Raw genomic sequence first — 16,480 nt, forward strand, 5'->3', positions numbered from 1 at the left:
AGTGTAAATGTCAAAAAGTTTAGAGGTATGATTGGGTCTCTTCTGTATCTTTCTGCTTCTAGACCTGACATCATGTTTAGTGTTTGTATGTGTGCACGATATCAATCAAATCCTAAGGAATCACACCTGAAAGCTGTTAAGCGTATATTTAGATATCTTCATGGAACATCTAAATATGGGCTTTGGTATTCCAAAGGAAGTGATTGTAGCTTAGTAGGTTACTCCGATTCTGATTTTGCTGGCTGCAAATCAGATAGGAAAAGCACGAGTGGTACATGTCACTTGTTTTCAAACTCCTTGGTAAGTTGGCATAGCAAAAAGCAGGTATTTGTGGCTTTGTCAACTGCAGAGGCTGAGTACATTGCAGCCGGTAGTTGTTGCGCTCAGATTTTGTGGCTAAAGCAACAACTACAAGACTTTAACATTCAACTCAAACGTATTCCAATAAAATGTGACAACACTAGTGCCATAAACCTTACTAAAAATCTTGTTTTACACTCACGCACTAAACACATAGAGATTAGACATCACTTTCTTCGCGATCATGTTGAAAAAGAAGACGTTGTATTTGAGCATGTTGATTCCAAAAATCAGCTTGCTGATATTTTCACTAAACCTTTGGCAACGGAACCGTTCTTCAACATTCGTCGTGAATTAGGGATCTTAGATCTCTCTCCATTGTTGTCTTAAGCATGTTTGTTCTTCTTTCTATTTTGCCTCACCTTGGTTGATGAGATTTGTTTTAGAGTTCATTTATACCTCACAAGGTTACATCAACAGAGGTAATATCACTCCTTTCTATATCTCTTTTAAAACTATGTGATTGCGTATGTTAGAACAAAATTCCTTATTTTCGTTTATGTGAATTTCTTTGCATATATTGTTTGAACATTAATATCTAATTTGTGAATTATACTTGGGCATCATTATCATGACATACTTCATAATGCATAATCATACTGCATAAAAATTAAGTAAAATTTGATTTGACATCAGTATGTATCGATACAAAGATGCATGTATCGATTCATGTCTTCTTCATTTCACATTTGTCAAAACTGGTTCAGTATGTATCGATCCATCCGTCGTTTGTATCGATACATAGACCCTTTTAAAAACAAAAATGCGTGACATGGATCGATCCATGCCCATATGCATCGACACATACTGATTGTTATTTGGATTAAATGCATTTTTTTCACTCATGGATCGACACATCAACAACTCTTATCACATCCTTTCACAAACTTGGTATCAGCAGTTCCCATACCTCCCAAAACCTGCGGCTAACCCTAATTTCCTTCATCATCACTCTCTCCAAAACCCTAAATTCATCCCACTTTTCTTCAACCTTTCATCACCATGCCTCCAAGAACCATTCCAGCTAGAGCAAAGGGAAAAGGAAAAGGAAAGGAACCGGTTGGCACTTCTCAGCAGTTACCAGAAATTCCTCCAAATGCCTTAGATTTGCTTCATCCTGCAATTGCTACTGAGTTTGAGGATTCTTTCAAGACAAGGTTAGTTATGAAACCCCATGTCTTCGATAAACTTGATGCTATTCATCTGCATCTCAATGATGTGGTTGAACTCCTTCATGCACAAAAACTTGGTTCATTTTTGTCTACAAAGGATGATTACCATGAGGATTTTATCCGTGCATTTTATCCTGGCTTACAATCTGGCAAAGGTTATATGTTTAAGTGTTCTATTGGTGTCAGAACCTATACATTTGAGGCCGGTGACTGGGAAACAGTATTTCAAATTCCGCTTCCGTCGCATAATTTCAAGACTTGGCATGACTTGAAGTTTGATACTGACTTTAACCTAAAGGAGTTTGCTCTGTCTATTTTGAAATTGGAAAGACCGCTAGGTGAAGATGAACAAGTTACGTCTGGTATGATTAAGAAAATACCATGTATACTTCATTGGATCATCTCGCACATTCTGCGTCCAGCAAACAGTGGACATTCTAGGTTAGACAGGGCAAGCATTCATCTCTTGTATATTCTTCAAAATAAGGTCCCATTGAATTGGGCAAATTACTTTGTGAAGCGTCTCTTTTTCGTGCGTAACAGTGCCAAAAATGTTGCTCTTGGTTATGCGTCTCAAATCATGAAAATTCTTAAGTTCTGGAATGTTGCAATCCCTCTAGTTCCTCTCATATCACCATCTGCTGCTCAAGAGTTTGACTCTTCCACTTTATCTCATATGGGATATCGGTGGGACAAGGATCGTCAATGTTTCTATTTCTTTGAAAGGAAATCCAAAACAAGGATTTATAACTTTGATGTGCCTTCTGAACGGATTCATGTAGTTGAAGACCAACCTGATGAAGAAATGCATGATGTGAATGAAGCAGATGTGCCTGCAGCTGATGACAATGTTGGTTGGGGTGATTGGGTGCCACAAAGGTGGTCTCCAACCAACTATGTACCTGAACCAACGGTTCCTCCGTTCTCCGGCGGTGCTTCATCTTCAACACCTACTGCGCACCTAACTCAAATGCTTCAACAAATGGAGCTTGCCAATCAAGAACGTCATGAAGAGGCACGGTCTTGGCATGTACAACAAAGTGAGTGGCATAAGGAGCATCGTGAGTGGCATGACGATCATACACGAATGTACCATAACCAACACTCTTGGCACACTGACTTGGTTAAGTGGCACCAAGTCTTCTACAATGAAATGTCTGGTTTTATGGACGACTGTCGTGCCAATCCTGGTATTATGGACAGATTCAGAAGTGTTGAAGTTCAGGACCGGTTCAGGCACTACACCTTCATGGGCCACAATCCAGATGCAATGCCTCCTCCTCCGCCTCCACCAAGCTTCAGAGATCCTGATAGAGATGATGAGGAGTCCTGTGGTGGCTATAATCCACATTAAACCATCATCATTTCATCTCACTGCATTTCATTGCATATTGCTTAAGTTTTTTTCGGATTAGTTGTACATTATATGTCTTGGCTTATGTAATTTTTAAACACTTTCTACCAGTTAAATGCTTATTACTTTCTGTTTACTTCTGATGTTATTGCCCTTATTTGTCATTCTTTGTGAGTGATTCTTTACTTTTTAAGCTTCCTTCTGTGTGATTGTTAGCTTCTTTATCATTTTTGTTATGTCCTGCTACAACATGTTGTCTTGATAAACCTGTTTCTTCTTCTTTTTGATGTTGACAGATATGCACAAACTCAGGGGGAGTATCACACATCTTGCTTAAAAATTTGCCATCATCAAAAAGGGGGAGTTTGTGAGCAAATTCTTTACTTTGAATAAGTTTTGAATGATAGCAAATTGTGTGATCATTGTCCAATTGTTGGTTGTGCATTATTTTACATGTTTCAATTGTGTTTTTAGCCTATACTATTGTTTCGTGTCTATACATAAAGATCCACATTGATACATCTCTTCAAAGAACTCATAAAAACTGTTTTGTGTCAGTATGTATCGACACATGTTCATATGCATCGATCCATAAATTTGTTGTAAATCACAAAACGTTTTTTGCTTCAGTATGTATCGATCCATACGAGTCTTGTATTGATACATGCTTAGTTAAAATGCTCTATGTATCGATACATACAAGCTTTGCATCGATACATGCTTAGTTAAAATGCTCTATGTATCGATACATACGAGCTTTGCATCGATACATGCTTACATTAATTCTCTAAAATTAATCAAAGTTACAGTATGTATTGATGCATAACCTTTTGTATCAATACATAATTCTGTTGTATTGATAACACGAAATTATATCACATTTTAAGACTTAATTCAATTAGATTATATTATCATTTACTTTAGTTTATCTCATTTTATCAGATATTATGCAGTATTTCCTTGCTATTTATGTCAGGTATCCATTTTGAAGCAAAAGTGAAAAAGGGAAGAAAAGGAGGTGTAGAAAGGAGTAAAAAGGAAACAAATATCAAAGACCAAGCCCAGCCCAAAGAAAGCGCACGTTGTGCCTGTGACGGGCGTCACAAGGGTTGTGACGAGCGTCACACTAAAAGCACCCCTGTGACGAGCGTCACACATGGTGTGACGAGCGTCACACCATTCCACTAGCTTTTTGGCGCAAGTCACGCCCTCAGAAGAATTGAAGAGACGTTGAGAGAGTTCGTGTCCTATGCCCACGCCGTGTATTTAGCCATGCTGAAGACTCGTGGGAAACAAAAAGCAGTTAGAAGCACTACTATAAATAGCTACATTAGAAACCTAAAAGGGTTCCGCTTCCTCTGCCCTCTTTTGCCGTCTACTCTGCCGAAGCTTTTCAAACCTTCTGTTTTAGCTTTTGCTTATTTTTCTTTTCCAGCATTGTTTATTTAATTTATTTCTTTTGCAAGCTTTACATTCTTTTTCCCTTGCAAATTTACCTTTCCCGTTTTAGCTTTTAGATATTTTTCGCATAATAGTTTCTACACCGGAAACTATTGTGCAACTTTATACTGGATTTAACCTTACGTTACATTCCAGTTTTATTTCCTTGATTTAATTTACTGTTTAATTGAAGAATCCAAGAACAAATCCTACCGGCTTGTGGTGGAGTGTTCAAGACTATTGTATTACGCATTCAGGTTCTTTAATCATTATTTAATATTTTGTTTTATTATTTATCTATATTATCTGCCTGGAATGAGTCTGTTTATGCATGATATAAATTCTTATTTATTTAGCATGTCTGGCTAATTTGCCTAGGTATCGGTATGTAAAGTAAGCAGAATAATGGATCAAGACTGAGTCGGTCTATCTAAACTTAAAATCAAAATCAATCTTTTTACGGTCTCAACTTACAGGTTTAATAACAAGATTTTTTTTTACAAAAGTAAAAGACATAAAGAAGTTAAAATCAATAGAGCGAGAGTTTGAGATTTTAACTGGACAGTGTAATTTAGGCATTAATTCTAGATCAGGGCGAGAGCAAGTTTTAGAGTTAATTAAATTCTGACCTTTTCCAAAAAATATTTTTAAAGATTGAATGTGAGGACGAGAGTTAAGCATTTGGATTTAATTATATAACCTAAGTCAACAGAGCGAGAGTTTGAGATAAGGGTGTTTAAAACGGTCAGTATTTTCTTAAAAAGAGTTTCTGCAACTTTATTGCTTTCAAAATATGGTTTTTGACTTAATTATAAGTGACAGCAACATTAATATAAAATCATGGTTTATTCAACAGAGCGAGAGTTTGAGATAGAACCTTTAACCAATAAAGTTAACCGAAACGATTCATTTTAAAACCAAGAAACCGACAAAGACTTGATTCCCTAGTTTTGACGAACTACATACCGATATCCGTTTTATTAATATTTAATCTAGATATTAGTTTAGCTCTTAGTTTTTCCCCAAACAATCAAACATTTTCACCTTAGATTTACGTAGTAACCTTAGATAACGGTATATCGATTCATAAGTCCCTGTGGGATCGATATCTTTTAAAACTACGCGATAGAACTGTGCACTTGCAGTTTGTATCCCATTCTCGACTCACCCAGTCGAGCGATCAAGTTTTTGGCGCCGTTGCCGGGGACTTTTATTCAATCGATATCGTAACTCTTCCGTTACGCTGTAGAGACTAAGGTTTCTTTTCCTTCTATTTTCTTTCTTTCGTTGATTTGTATGCCACGCACTCGCTCTCAAGGCGAACCGCTCTATTTACGAATCAACGATATCGAACTATATCTCCGAGTCTTACGACGAATTCGGGAATATCGTGCTGAAAACAATCTCCCTCCTATAGACCTTCCTGATCTCAAAGATTTTCCTTCTTTAACCGAGATGGCAGAACCAGCTCGTGCTCTTAGAGATTACGCCGCTCCATCGCAAGATGAACCGCATTCAAGTATTGCTCCGCCCGCAATCGAAGCAAACAACTTTGAACTTAAACCTTCGTTGTTGCAGGCTGTGCAACAGAACCAATTCTCTGGAAATCTTACCGAAGATCCAAACCTTCATTTATCCGTATTTGTCCAATACGCTGATACTATTAAAGCTAATGGTGTCACTTCAGAGGCAATTCGACTTCGTCTTTTTCCCTTCTCATTAAGAGATAGCGCTAGAAGATGGCTTCAATCTCTTCCTTCCAACTCAGTCACCACATGGAACGAGTTGAAGAAAGTTTTTCTTGCCCGATATTTTCCGCCAAGCAAAACAGCTATGTTAAGAGCCCAGATAAACGGATTTAAACAGAAAGACAACGAGTCTCTTTTCGAAGCATGGGAAAGATACAAAGACATGATGAGACTTTGCCCACACCATGGTTTGGAAGACTGGTTAGTAATTCACACATTTTATAATGGTCTCTTATACAATACAAGGTTAACAATAGACGCCGCTGCAGGTGGTGCACTAATGAACAAACCTTACGCTGATGCTTACCAGCTTATCGAGAGCATGGCCCAAAACCACTATCAGTGGGGAACCGAACGAACAACGGTGGAAAAACCTCAACCGAAAACTGGCATGTACGAGATAAGTAACCTTGATCACGTCAATGCAAAAGTGGATGCTTTGGTCCAGAAAATTGAAAGTTTAAACGTATCACCACCAGCCGCCGCGGTTGCTATAACTCAGAATTGCGAGGTCTGTGGAATCCAAGGCCACACTCCTGCGGAATGTCAACTCTTGACTGGAATCCAAGCAGAGCAAGTAAACTATGCTCAAGGAAGCCCCTATTCGAATACCTATAACCCAAATTGGAAGAACCATCCAAACTTCTCATATAAGAGTAATAATGCTTTATACGCACCTGGACAGTCTCCAAATCAAGCCCCATCTATACCTCCGGGATATCAGAAACCGAATCCTAACAATAATACCCCTAGAAAATCCAACTTGGAAATCATGATGGAAAACTTTATAGCTTCCCAACAACAAACCAATAAAGATTTCTTAAACCAGAACATACACACTGGCGAACAACTTAAACAACTAGCAAGCAAAGTAGATGCCCTGGCTACCCATAACAAAATGCTGGAAACGCAAATATCTCAAGTAGCTCAACAACAAGCACCTACTGCTGCACCAACTGGTACATTCCCTGGACAGCCCCAACCCAATCCGAGAAGCCAAGCTCATGCAATTATATTAAGAAGTGGAACGGAAGTGGAAGGACCGTCTGACCCAAGGATAGAAAACCAAAACCCTAAGAAATCTACTGAGGAAAGTGAACCTAAGGAAAAGGAAGAGAGTAATAAGGAAACCCTAGAAAAGAAGGAACCTTATGTACCTCCACCACCTTACAAACCACCTATACCTTACCCTCAAAGGCTTGTTAAAACCAAAGATGTAGGCCAATTTAGAAAATTTGTTGATCTCCTTAAACAATTAAACGTTACAATTCCGTTTACCGAAGCTATTACGCAGATGCCCTCATATGCTAAATTCTTAAAAGAAATTCTTTCTAATAAAGGAAACTTGAGGATAGCGAAACCGTTACACTCCCTGCCGAATGTAGCGCTATAATCCAAAACATGCCCCCTAAACTCAAGGATCCGGGTAGTTTCTCTATACCCTGTCACATAGGAAAATTTGTCATCGACAAAGCCTTATGCGATTTAGGAGCCGAAATTAGCGTTATGCCTTTATCCATATGTAAGAAACTGGAAATGGGAGAATTAAGACCGACCAAAATGTCTGTGCAATTAGCAGATCGTTCCATCAAATATCCTGTAGGAATCCTTGAAAACGTTCCCGTACGCATAGGTCAGTTTTACATTCCCACTGACTTCACAATTATGGACATTAGAGAAGATGATACGACACCTATTATACTAGGAAGACCATTCTTAGCAACTGCCGGTGCAATCATAGACGTAAAACGAGGACGACTCACCTTCGAAGTAGGCGAAGAGAAAATTGAATTCATTCTTTCCCAATTCTTGAAAGCACCTGCAATAGAAGATACATGTTACTTCATGGATATCATCGATGAATGCATAAAAGAAGCAGAGTCAGGAGAAGACAAATCATCAGACTATCTTCTAGAGGACAAATCTAAACAATGCCTAGCAATAACACCGGATCCTACGCAGTGTCTTAACAAACCAACCCCTGATTTGAAAACACTTCCCAAAAATCTGAGATATGAATTCCTAGACTTAGAACTTGAACGACCTGTGATAGTTAATGCAGATCTAGGAAGACTCGAGACAGAAAAACTCCTACATATCTTAAGAAAATATCCAACCGCACTAGGATACCACATCACCGATCTTAAAGGAATAAGCCCTTCTATTTGTATGCACCGCATCATGTTAGAAGAAGACTGTAAAACCTCTAGGGAACACCAGAGAAGACTAAATCCGATCCTAAGTGAGGTAGTAAAGAAAGAAATAACCAAGTTATTGGAAGCAGGTATTATATATCCTATATCTGATAGCAAATGGGTTAGTCCTGTACACGTCGTACCAAAGAAAGGAGGCATAACCGTTATTGAAAACGAAAAAGGAGAAACTATAACTAAACGAATCGAATCGGGATGGAGAATGTGCATTGATTGTAGGAAACTAAACAAAGCAACCCGAAAAGATCATTTCCCTTTACCATTCATTGACCAAATGTTAGAACGATTAGCTAAACATTCACATTTTTGTTATGTAGACGGTTATTCAGGCTTCTTTCAAATACCAATTCACCCTGATGACCAAGAAAAGACAACATTCACATGCCCTTTTGGTACCTTCGCTTATAGACGAATGCCGTTTGGTCTGTGTAATGCCCCTGCAACTTTTCAAAGATGCATGATGGCAATATTCGCCGACTTTCTCGAAAACATCATGGAAGTATTTATGGATGACTTTTCTGTATACGGACAAAGTTTCGAAGAATGCCTTGAAAACCTGGAAAGAGTTCTGGAGCGATGTGTAAAAGTAAACTTAGTACTTAATTGGGAAAAGTGCCACTTTATGGTACAAGAAGGCATTGTTTTAGGACACATCATCTCGAACAGAGGAATTGAAGTAGACAAAGCCAAAATAGAGGTAATCGAAAATCTTCAACCCCCAAGAACTGTGAGAGAAGTACGAAGTTTTTTAGGACACGCCGGTTTTTACCGACGATTCATCAAAGAATTCTCTAAGATAACTAAACCCTTAACCGGACTGTTGATGAAAGATGCTGAATTCATATTCGACGATAACTGTTTAAAAGCATTTCAAACTCTTAAACAAGCATTGATCTCCGCACCCATTATGCAGACACCAGACTGGAATGAACCATTCGAAATAATGTGCGATGCCAGTGATTATGCTGTAGGTGCTGTTTTAGGACAAAGAAAGGATAAAAAGCTTCACGTTATATATTACGCTAGCAGAACCCTGGATGAAGCACAGATGAATTATGCCACAACCGAGAAAGAACTCCTAGCAGTGGTATTTGCGCTAGATAAATTTCGTTCTTACCTGGTAGGAGCCAAAATAATAGTTTACACTGATCACGCTGCTATCAGGTACCTTTTAACAAAAAAGGATGCTAAACCTAGACTCCTAAGATGGATCTTGTTACTACAAGAATTCGACTTAGAAATCAAGGACAAGAAAGGAACTGAAAACGTAGTAGCAGACCACCTCTCTAGACTTGAGAACCTTGAACCGGAAAGAACATCCATTAATGATGATTTCTCGTATGATAAACTCATAGCTACTTTGGAAGAGAACAACTCCGACATGCAAGTAGAAACCACCTTAGCTATATCTGTCACACCATGGTACGCTGATCTAGTCAATTATTTAGCTGCCGGAATAGTTCCACCTACTTTATCTTACCAGCAGAAGAAACGATTCTTCCACGACATAAAACACTATTACTGGGATGATCCCTTACTTTTCAAAAGAGGCCCCGATGGTATTTTCCGTCGATGTATACCCGAAGAAGAGGTAGAAAATATAATCCAACACTGTCACTCTGCGCCTTATGGTGGACACACAAGTACATCCAAGACCTGCTCTAAAATCCTACAAGCTGGCTTTTATTGGCCAACTATATGGAAGGACGTACATGCGGCTATTAAGGAGTGTGACAGATGTCAACGCACGGGAAACATATCTAGACGTGACGAGATGCCACAAAAAGGTATTTTGGAAGTAGAGATTTTTGACGTGTGGGGGATAGACTTCATGGGACCTTTCCCATTCTCTTTCGGTAACAAATACATACTCGTGGCAGTTGACTACGTATCAAAATGGATCGAAGCTATAGCTTCTCCAACAAATGACACCCGAGTAGTAACTAGACTCTTTAAAAATATAATATTTCCGAGATTTGGCATCCCAAGAATAGTAGTCAGTGATGGTGGATCACACTTTATATCCAAGGTACTCGAAAAACTACTACTTAAATATGGAGTGAGACATAGGATAGCAACACCTTACCACCCTCAAACCAGTGGACAAGTGGAAGTATCTAACAGAGAAATCAAGCAAATACTAGAAAAAACGGTCGCCACTTCAAGGAAAGATTGGTCATTGAAATTACCAGAAGCTTTGTGGGCATACCGAACTGCTTATAAAACTCCCATAGGGACGACCCCATTTAAGCTCATTTATGGAAAATCCTGTCACCTCCCGGTAGAATTAGAACATAAAGCCTATTGGGCTATTAGAAATTTAAATTTGAATTATAAAGCCGCCGGTGAAAAGAGAATCCTTGACATAAACGAATTAGAGGAACTCAGAAGAGACGCCTATGAAAATGCCAAAATCTATAAAGAAAGAACAAAACAATGGCATGACAAGCGTATATCAAGGAAAATCTTCAAGCAAGGCGACGCAGTACTTTTATTTAACTCTAGACTAAAGTTATTCCCGGGAAAACTACGATCCAGATGGTCAGGACCTTTTCATATCACTAAAATCTTTCCCAGTGGAGCGGTAGAAATAAAAGGGCAATCTACAGAACCGTTCACCGTAAACGGGCAACGTCTGAAACATTATCACTATGCGGAAACCAACGAGGATTCGCAAATTCTACACTTAGACGAAACGCCCCCAGGACTCATAGACTATATTTAACAGTTTCTTTGTCGAGCTTGCGACATTTAAACAAAGCGCTTAGTGGGAGACAACCCACAAATTAATTTGTTATTTTATTATTCTATTATTATTATCATTTCCCTATTTTTCTCTTAATTATTCTTTTAATTTCTATTTAGTATTCATTATTGATTTATTCAAAAAGAAAAAAAAAATATATATATATATATATATAATTTTTTTCTTCTTTCGGCATTTGGCCAAATCCTGACTTAAACTCGTGTTTCTTTTCTCTAGCTAACACTAACCAGATGGGACATTCTGATCGCATGGGTATCAAGTTCAGAGGAATGGCTCAGAAACAAAAGTTTGAAGAACTAGCCGCTAGAGAGATGCTACCTAGTTTATATGCTGATGATTGGGCTATGACTGCCCTTGGACTGAGACAGAGTGTCCTGTTTTTGCTGAATCAGATAGGATGGGAGACCTCCCCTATCCTGAGACATTTCACCACCTACCGGAGACTCACACTAGAATTCCTTAGTTCATTAATCTATCTACCCAGCCATGGAAAAGGAATTAGCAGAGGTTTTATCCAGTTCAGAATGTTCAATATGGAGTACCAATTTAATATTAGAGACTTCACCAACCTTTTGGGTTTTCCTACCTCCTTTGATACATTCACTGTAAGCCAGGAAGAACTTTTTGAATATAGAGAGCTTGAACACTTTTGGGGTAAGCTGACTGGAAATGATGAGCCCGAAGAACATGAGTTTCTCTCTGGAAACATACATAACCCGGCTTTTCGCTATTTCCATAAGATCCTGACCCACACTTTATTTGGGAAGAAGCCAAATAGTACTTCAGTTTCACGTGATGAACTCTTCATCATATTTTGTGCTTCCCAGAACCGTCCAGTAAACGGTGCTACTTTTATGTTAGCTAATTTGGACCACCTTATCCAGGATGAGCGAGCACCCATTAGAATAGGCGGTTTGATCACTATGATAGGTAATGCTATTGGATTACGTCAGCCTATGCTTGACCTTAGCCCTTTTTGTGGCATTACTACTATGAGTATACCCTTCCTCTTCAACACTATGTTTATAGCAAACATAGGGTCTGATAAGTTCGAGCTTATTATTGATAACCAGGTTCTCTGCCTATTCACCATGCCCGATCCTAGAACTAGTGTTCATAACCAAAGGAACTGGCTCTATAACCTGAATGAAACCCCAACTCCTGCTGGATCCACTGAATCCATCCAGGACTATGAGATTTGTGATGACTATGAGCACTATGTTGACCATATCTCTCAAGCTGAATCTGACCCTCAGACACCTTCCGGCTACTATGATATTGATCCTCCTCCTCAGCCTGCCCTGACCGAAGAATCAGCCATGCCCGATCTCCGACATCATATGCCAGGAACAGATATTAAAACCGTCATTGAAGCTTTGATGTCAGAACAAGACGCCCTCAGGGAAGATTTCCACAACTTGAGGCATGAAGTCCTAGAATACATGAGCAGCACGGCAAGTCAGTTACGTATGTTACGGCATCGTGTTAACTCTTTTGCTCCTCCGGCCAGAGATCCGAAGATAGATGGAATTTAGTTATTTCTTTCTAAGTTATTTAGTTTTAGGCTAGATTTTTCATTAATGTTATTTGAATTCATGTTCGCATTTATTTTCCTTTCATTTCATTGTTTTCCCTTCCTGTATTACATTATGTTAATTTTATTAAAGCTATTTATTTATTTAATTTATGCAATGGCTATGTTCTCTACTGTTCTACTGTTACTCAGAATGAATTATTATTATGAGAAATAGAATAGCATGCAACACAAATTAATTAGCTAAATTAAATAGAACAATCTAAAAACCAAATAAAACAAAATAATCAAAATAAATGCATCTCCAGATTAAGTATGTGAAGCGCTGCTGAATGCCCTGCCAAAAAGAAATGTGTGACGAGCGTCACACACTCCATGACGAACGGCACGCATAACTCCTGTTACGAACGTCACACCCTTGTGACGAGCGTAACTCCCCTCAGACATGTGAACGTTAGGGAGCCGTTGGAGACGAACGTTACACCCCTTACCTTTTTACATTCCCCATTCACTTTTCATTTAACCACACTTAATTACTCTTCAACCACTTTTTCTTTCTATCTTCCAACCCTTCTCCTATAAATACCTACCAAAACTTCCTTCATTCACCACAAAACAATTCTCTCATATCAAATACATTTCTTTTTCTTTCCAAATCATCCCTTAAAAAATTCATCACAATGGCGGGAAATCAAAATTTCGGAAATATCATCTTCCGATCCGGAGATGACAACTACCAGCAAGAGCAATTCGAACGTTTCCAACAGCGAGGCGTCGCTTCCACCAGGTACCCCGATTTAACTTGTTTACAACAATTAGGATTACTCCAAGGTATCGAATGGATGCTCCGCCTAGCCGACTTAACCTTCCTTTGCACTCATAATCAACCCACCTACCCATCCCTAACCTTAGAATTCTTAAGTTCATACGACTACACCACTCCCGCCGGTGAAGACGAATTTTTAACCGGTACCGCAACCTTCCGCATGTTCAACACCGAGTACTCCTTAACCCAAAACCAATTGAGTACCATGTTACAATTTCCCATAGAAGGTCAGGTACACCCCAGAATCCCTCCAAACTCAAACTGGAACACAGTTGGCGTTTTTGGCCTTTTTAAGAAAATTACCGGTATAGATACCTACAACTGGGAAGAACTCCTTCTCTCCCATATACATAACCCCACTATCCGGTACTTCATCCGCATCTTGCAAAACACAATTTTTGGAAGACCAAACAACAGCAAGGTCAACTCAAAGGAGCTATTTTTCCTCCAATGCGTCTTCGAACCGGATACTCAGGTAAACGCCGCCTCTTTTCTCTTTCATCATATCCGCACCTTATGTGCTAGAGGCCGGCAACCCTTTATAATTGGTGGATTAATAACATCCATAGCACTTGGCCTGAACCTAGGGGATAAACTCCAAACTTTAGAATCCCTACCTCCCCTGTCTATGGATATCAGCTATTGCCGCTCCAGCCGCCTGATTAAAAACAGAGTAGGCGGAGGATATTATCTTATGGTGAACAACCAGGCTGTCCCAAGCGTTGTTCTACCAAATATCGCCCTAACTGATGTCACAAACCCCGACCGCCACCTCTATGATCTAAACTCTCCTGAAACCACCGAGCCTTTACAAACAAACCCACAAACAGATGAGTTTGAAGAAATGGAACAAGGTGATCATCCTCCTACACAACATTCAGCCCCGCTCAACCCTTCCGGTAATGCAACTGGCCCATCCTCCCAACGTCGTCGACGAAGAAGGCCTGCAACCAACGACGACATTATGGATGCTATCGATGGAATGCAGGCACAGAATGTCGAGATGCTGCAGATGATGCATCAAATGCAACAGCAACAAGACGCTAGGAATGCCATAACCGACCAGCGGTTTACTGAGTTGTTTAGCAGGTTCGACAACTTAGACATACGTCAAAGATCACCAGGTCCAAGAACCAGAGGCGGAAGGCAGCCTTAGTTGTTATTTTCTTTGCATTTCCATTATGTATTTCTTTCCCTTAAAACATTGAGGACAATGTTTAGTTTAAGTATGGGGGAAAACAATATTCTTCCTATTTCCATTTTTCAAGTATGTTACCTTCCCTTTCATTGTTATTTCCCTTTCTTACTATCTAAAAAAAAAAAAAAAAAAAAAAGTCCGAGTGTGAAATATTTCTATTATCTATTCCCTCAATTTTCTTGAGCCATAACAAAAAAAAATTTTTTTAACACACCCAATAAGTATAAAGGTTGCTTACTTTATAAAACTTGAGTGAAATCAAAACAAAATCATTACCATAACAACGCTCTGAGAACCTCAATATGTTAGATCAGGATAAGTACCTATTATACCGATTCCTTGAACTTTTAGTTCTATGGCAACCCCAAGTAGTTTATACAGAAGTCAGCACCATCTTAATAGCAAACTACGTGGAGAGCCGATGAATATAAGTGAATGATCCCCAAAGTAACCTAAAATATATAAATATATCAAGAAATGCACTAATTAAATTAGGTGATCCTTACCAGATCATTTAATCTAAAGGTTGCAGATCATGCAAAAGCACAATACGAAAGATCCATTATGAGTTGGTTCAGTAGGAATCTGGTACTGAACTTGGTAGGGCGGACTACGGTTCGATCCCCCGCAATTTGCAATGGACTGAATAATGAAGTTATCCGACTTATGTACCAGAACTTCTAGCTAAAAGCGGATCATAATCACTAACCGGTTACTCCACTATGTGCGCGAAAAGATAAAGGGCTTAATGTGATTTCGCTAGAATGAAAACGGGTAAAATAAGACCAAAGGAACCAGGATAGCTATCATAGGGTACTTGAACTGATTTGCATAAGGTAGGGTTATCTAAGTTGTAACGGTAGTTGTTGATGTCAAGATTAAACTCAAGTCCTCCTAAACAAAAATCCATTTGCAACCTAGTACGAATTGATGTGTGCTTTGAAATTTCATCTGGCTAAAACTTTTAACAAGCTCTATACTGAATTTTGCTTGAGGACAAGCAAAGATTTAAGTATGGGGGAGTTTGATAACACGAAATTATATCACATTTTAAGACTTAATTCAATTAGATTATATTATCATTTACTTTAGTTTATCTCATTTTATCAGATATTATGCAGTATTTCCTTGCTATTTATGTCAGGTATCCATTTTGAAGCAAAAGTGAAAAAGGGAAGAAAAGGAGGTGTAGAAAGGAGTAAAAAGGAAACAAATATCAAAGACCAAGCCCAGCCCAAAGAAAGCGCACGTTATGCCTGTGACGGGCGTCACAAGGGTTGTGACGAGCGTCACACTAAAAGCACCCCTGTGACGAGCGTCACACATGGTGTGACGAGCGTCACACCATTCCACTAGCTTTTTGGCGCAAGTCACGCCCTCAGAAGAATTGAAGAGACGTTGAGAGAGTTCGTGTCCTATGCCCACGCCGTGTATTTAGCCATGCTGAAGACTCGTGGGAAACAAAAAGCAGTTAGAAGCACTACTATAAATAGCTACATTAGAAACCTAAAAGGGTTCCGCTTCCTCTGCCCTCTTTTGCCGTCTACTCTGCCGAAGCTTTTCAAACCTTCTGTTTTAGCTTTTGCTTATTTTTCTTTTCCAGCATTGTTTATTTAATTTATTTCTTTTGCAAGCTTTACATTCTTTTTCCCTTGCAAATTTACCTTTCCCGTTTTAGCTTTTAGATATTTTTCGCATAATAGTTTCTACACCGGAAACTATTGTGCAACTTTATACTGGATTTAACCTTACGTTACATTCCAGTTTTATTTCCTTGATTTAATTTACTGTTTAATTGAAGAATCCAAGAACAAATCCTACCGGCTTGTGGTGGAGTGTTCAAGACTATTGTATTACGCATTCAGGTT

At 38.9% G+C, this 16,480-nt stretch overlaps 1 protein-coding gene and 1 pseudogene across 1 annotated transcript; one reads left to right on the forward strand and one right to left on the reverse strand.

Annotated features, from left to right (window-relative positions):
• Nucleotides 1-6,166: 6,166 nt before the first annotated feature.
• LOC127133762 (uncharacterized) lies at nucleotides 6,167-6,266 on the reverse strand (annotated as a pseudogene).
• Nucleotides 6,267-7,239: 973 nt separating this feature from the next.
• LOC127129079 (uncharacterized) lies at nucleotides 7,240-7,910 on the forward strand (the record flags this gene model as incomplete). The annotated part of the gene is made up of 2 exons (XM_051058391.1): nucleotides 7,240-7,380; nucleotides 7,425-7,910. Coding segments are annotated over 2 exons (627 nt in total), but the record flags the coding sequence as incomplete, so codon positions are not given.
• Nucleotides 7,911-16,480: the final 8,570 nt, after the last annotated feature.

This window comes from Lathyrus oleraceus, chromosome 3 (assembly GCF_024323335.1).
Source record: "Lathyrus oleraceus cultivar Zhongwan6 chromosome 3, CAAS_Psat_ZW6_1.0, whole genome shotgun sequence".
NCBI lineage: Eukaryota > Viridiplantae > Streptophyta > Magnoliopsida > Fabales > Fabaceae > Lathyrus > Lathyrus oleraceus.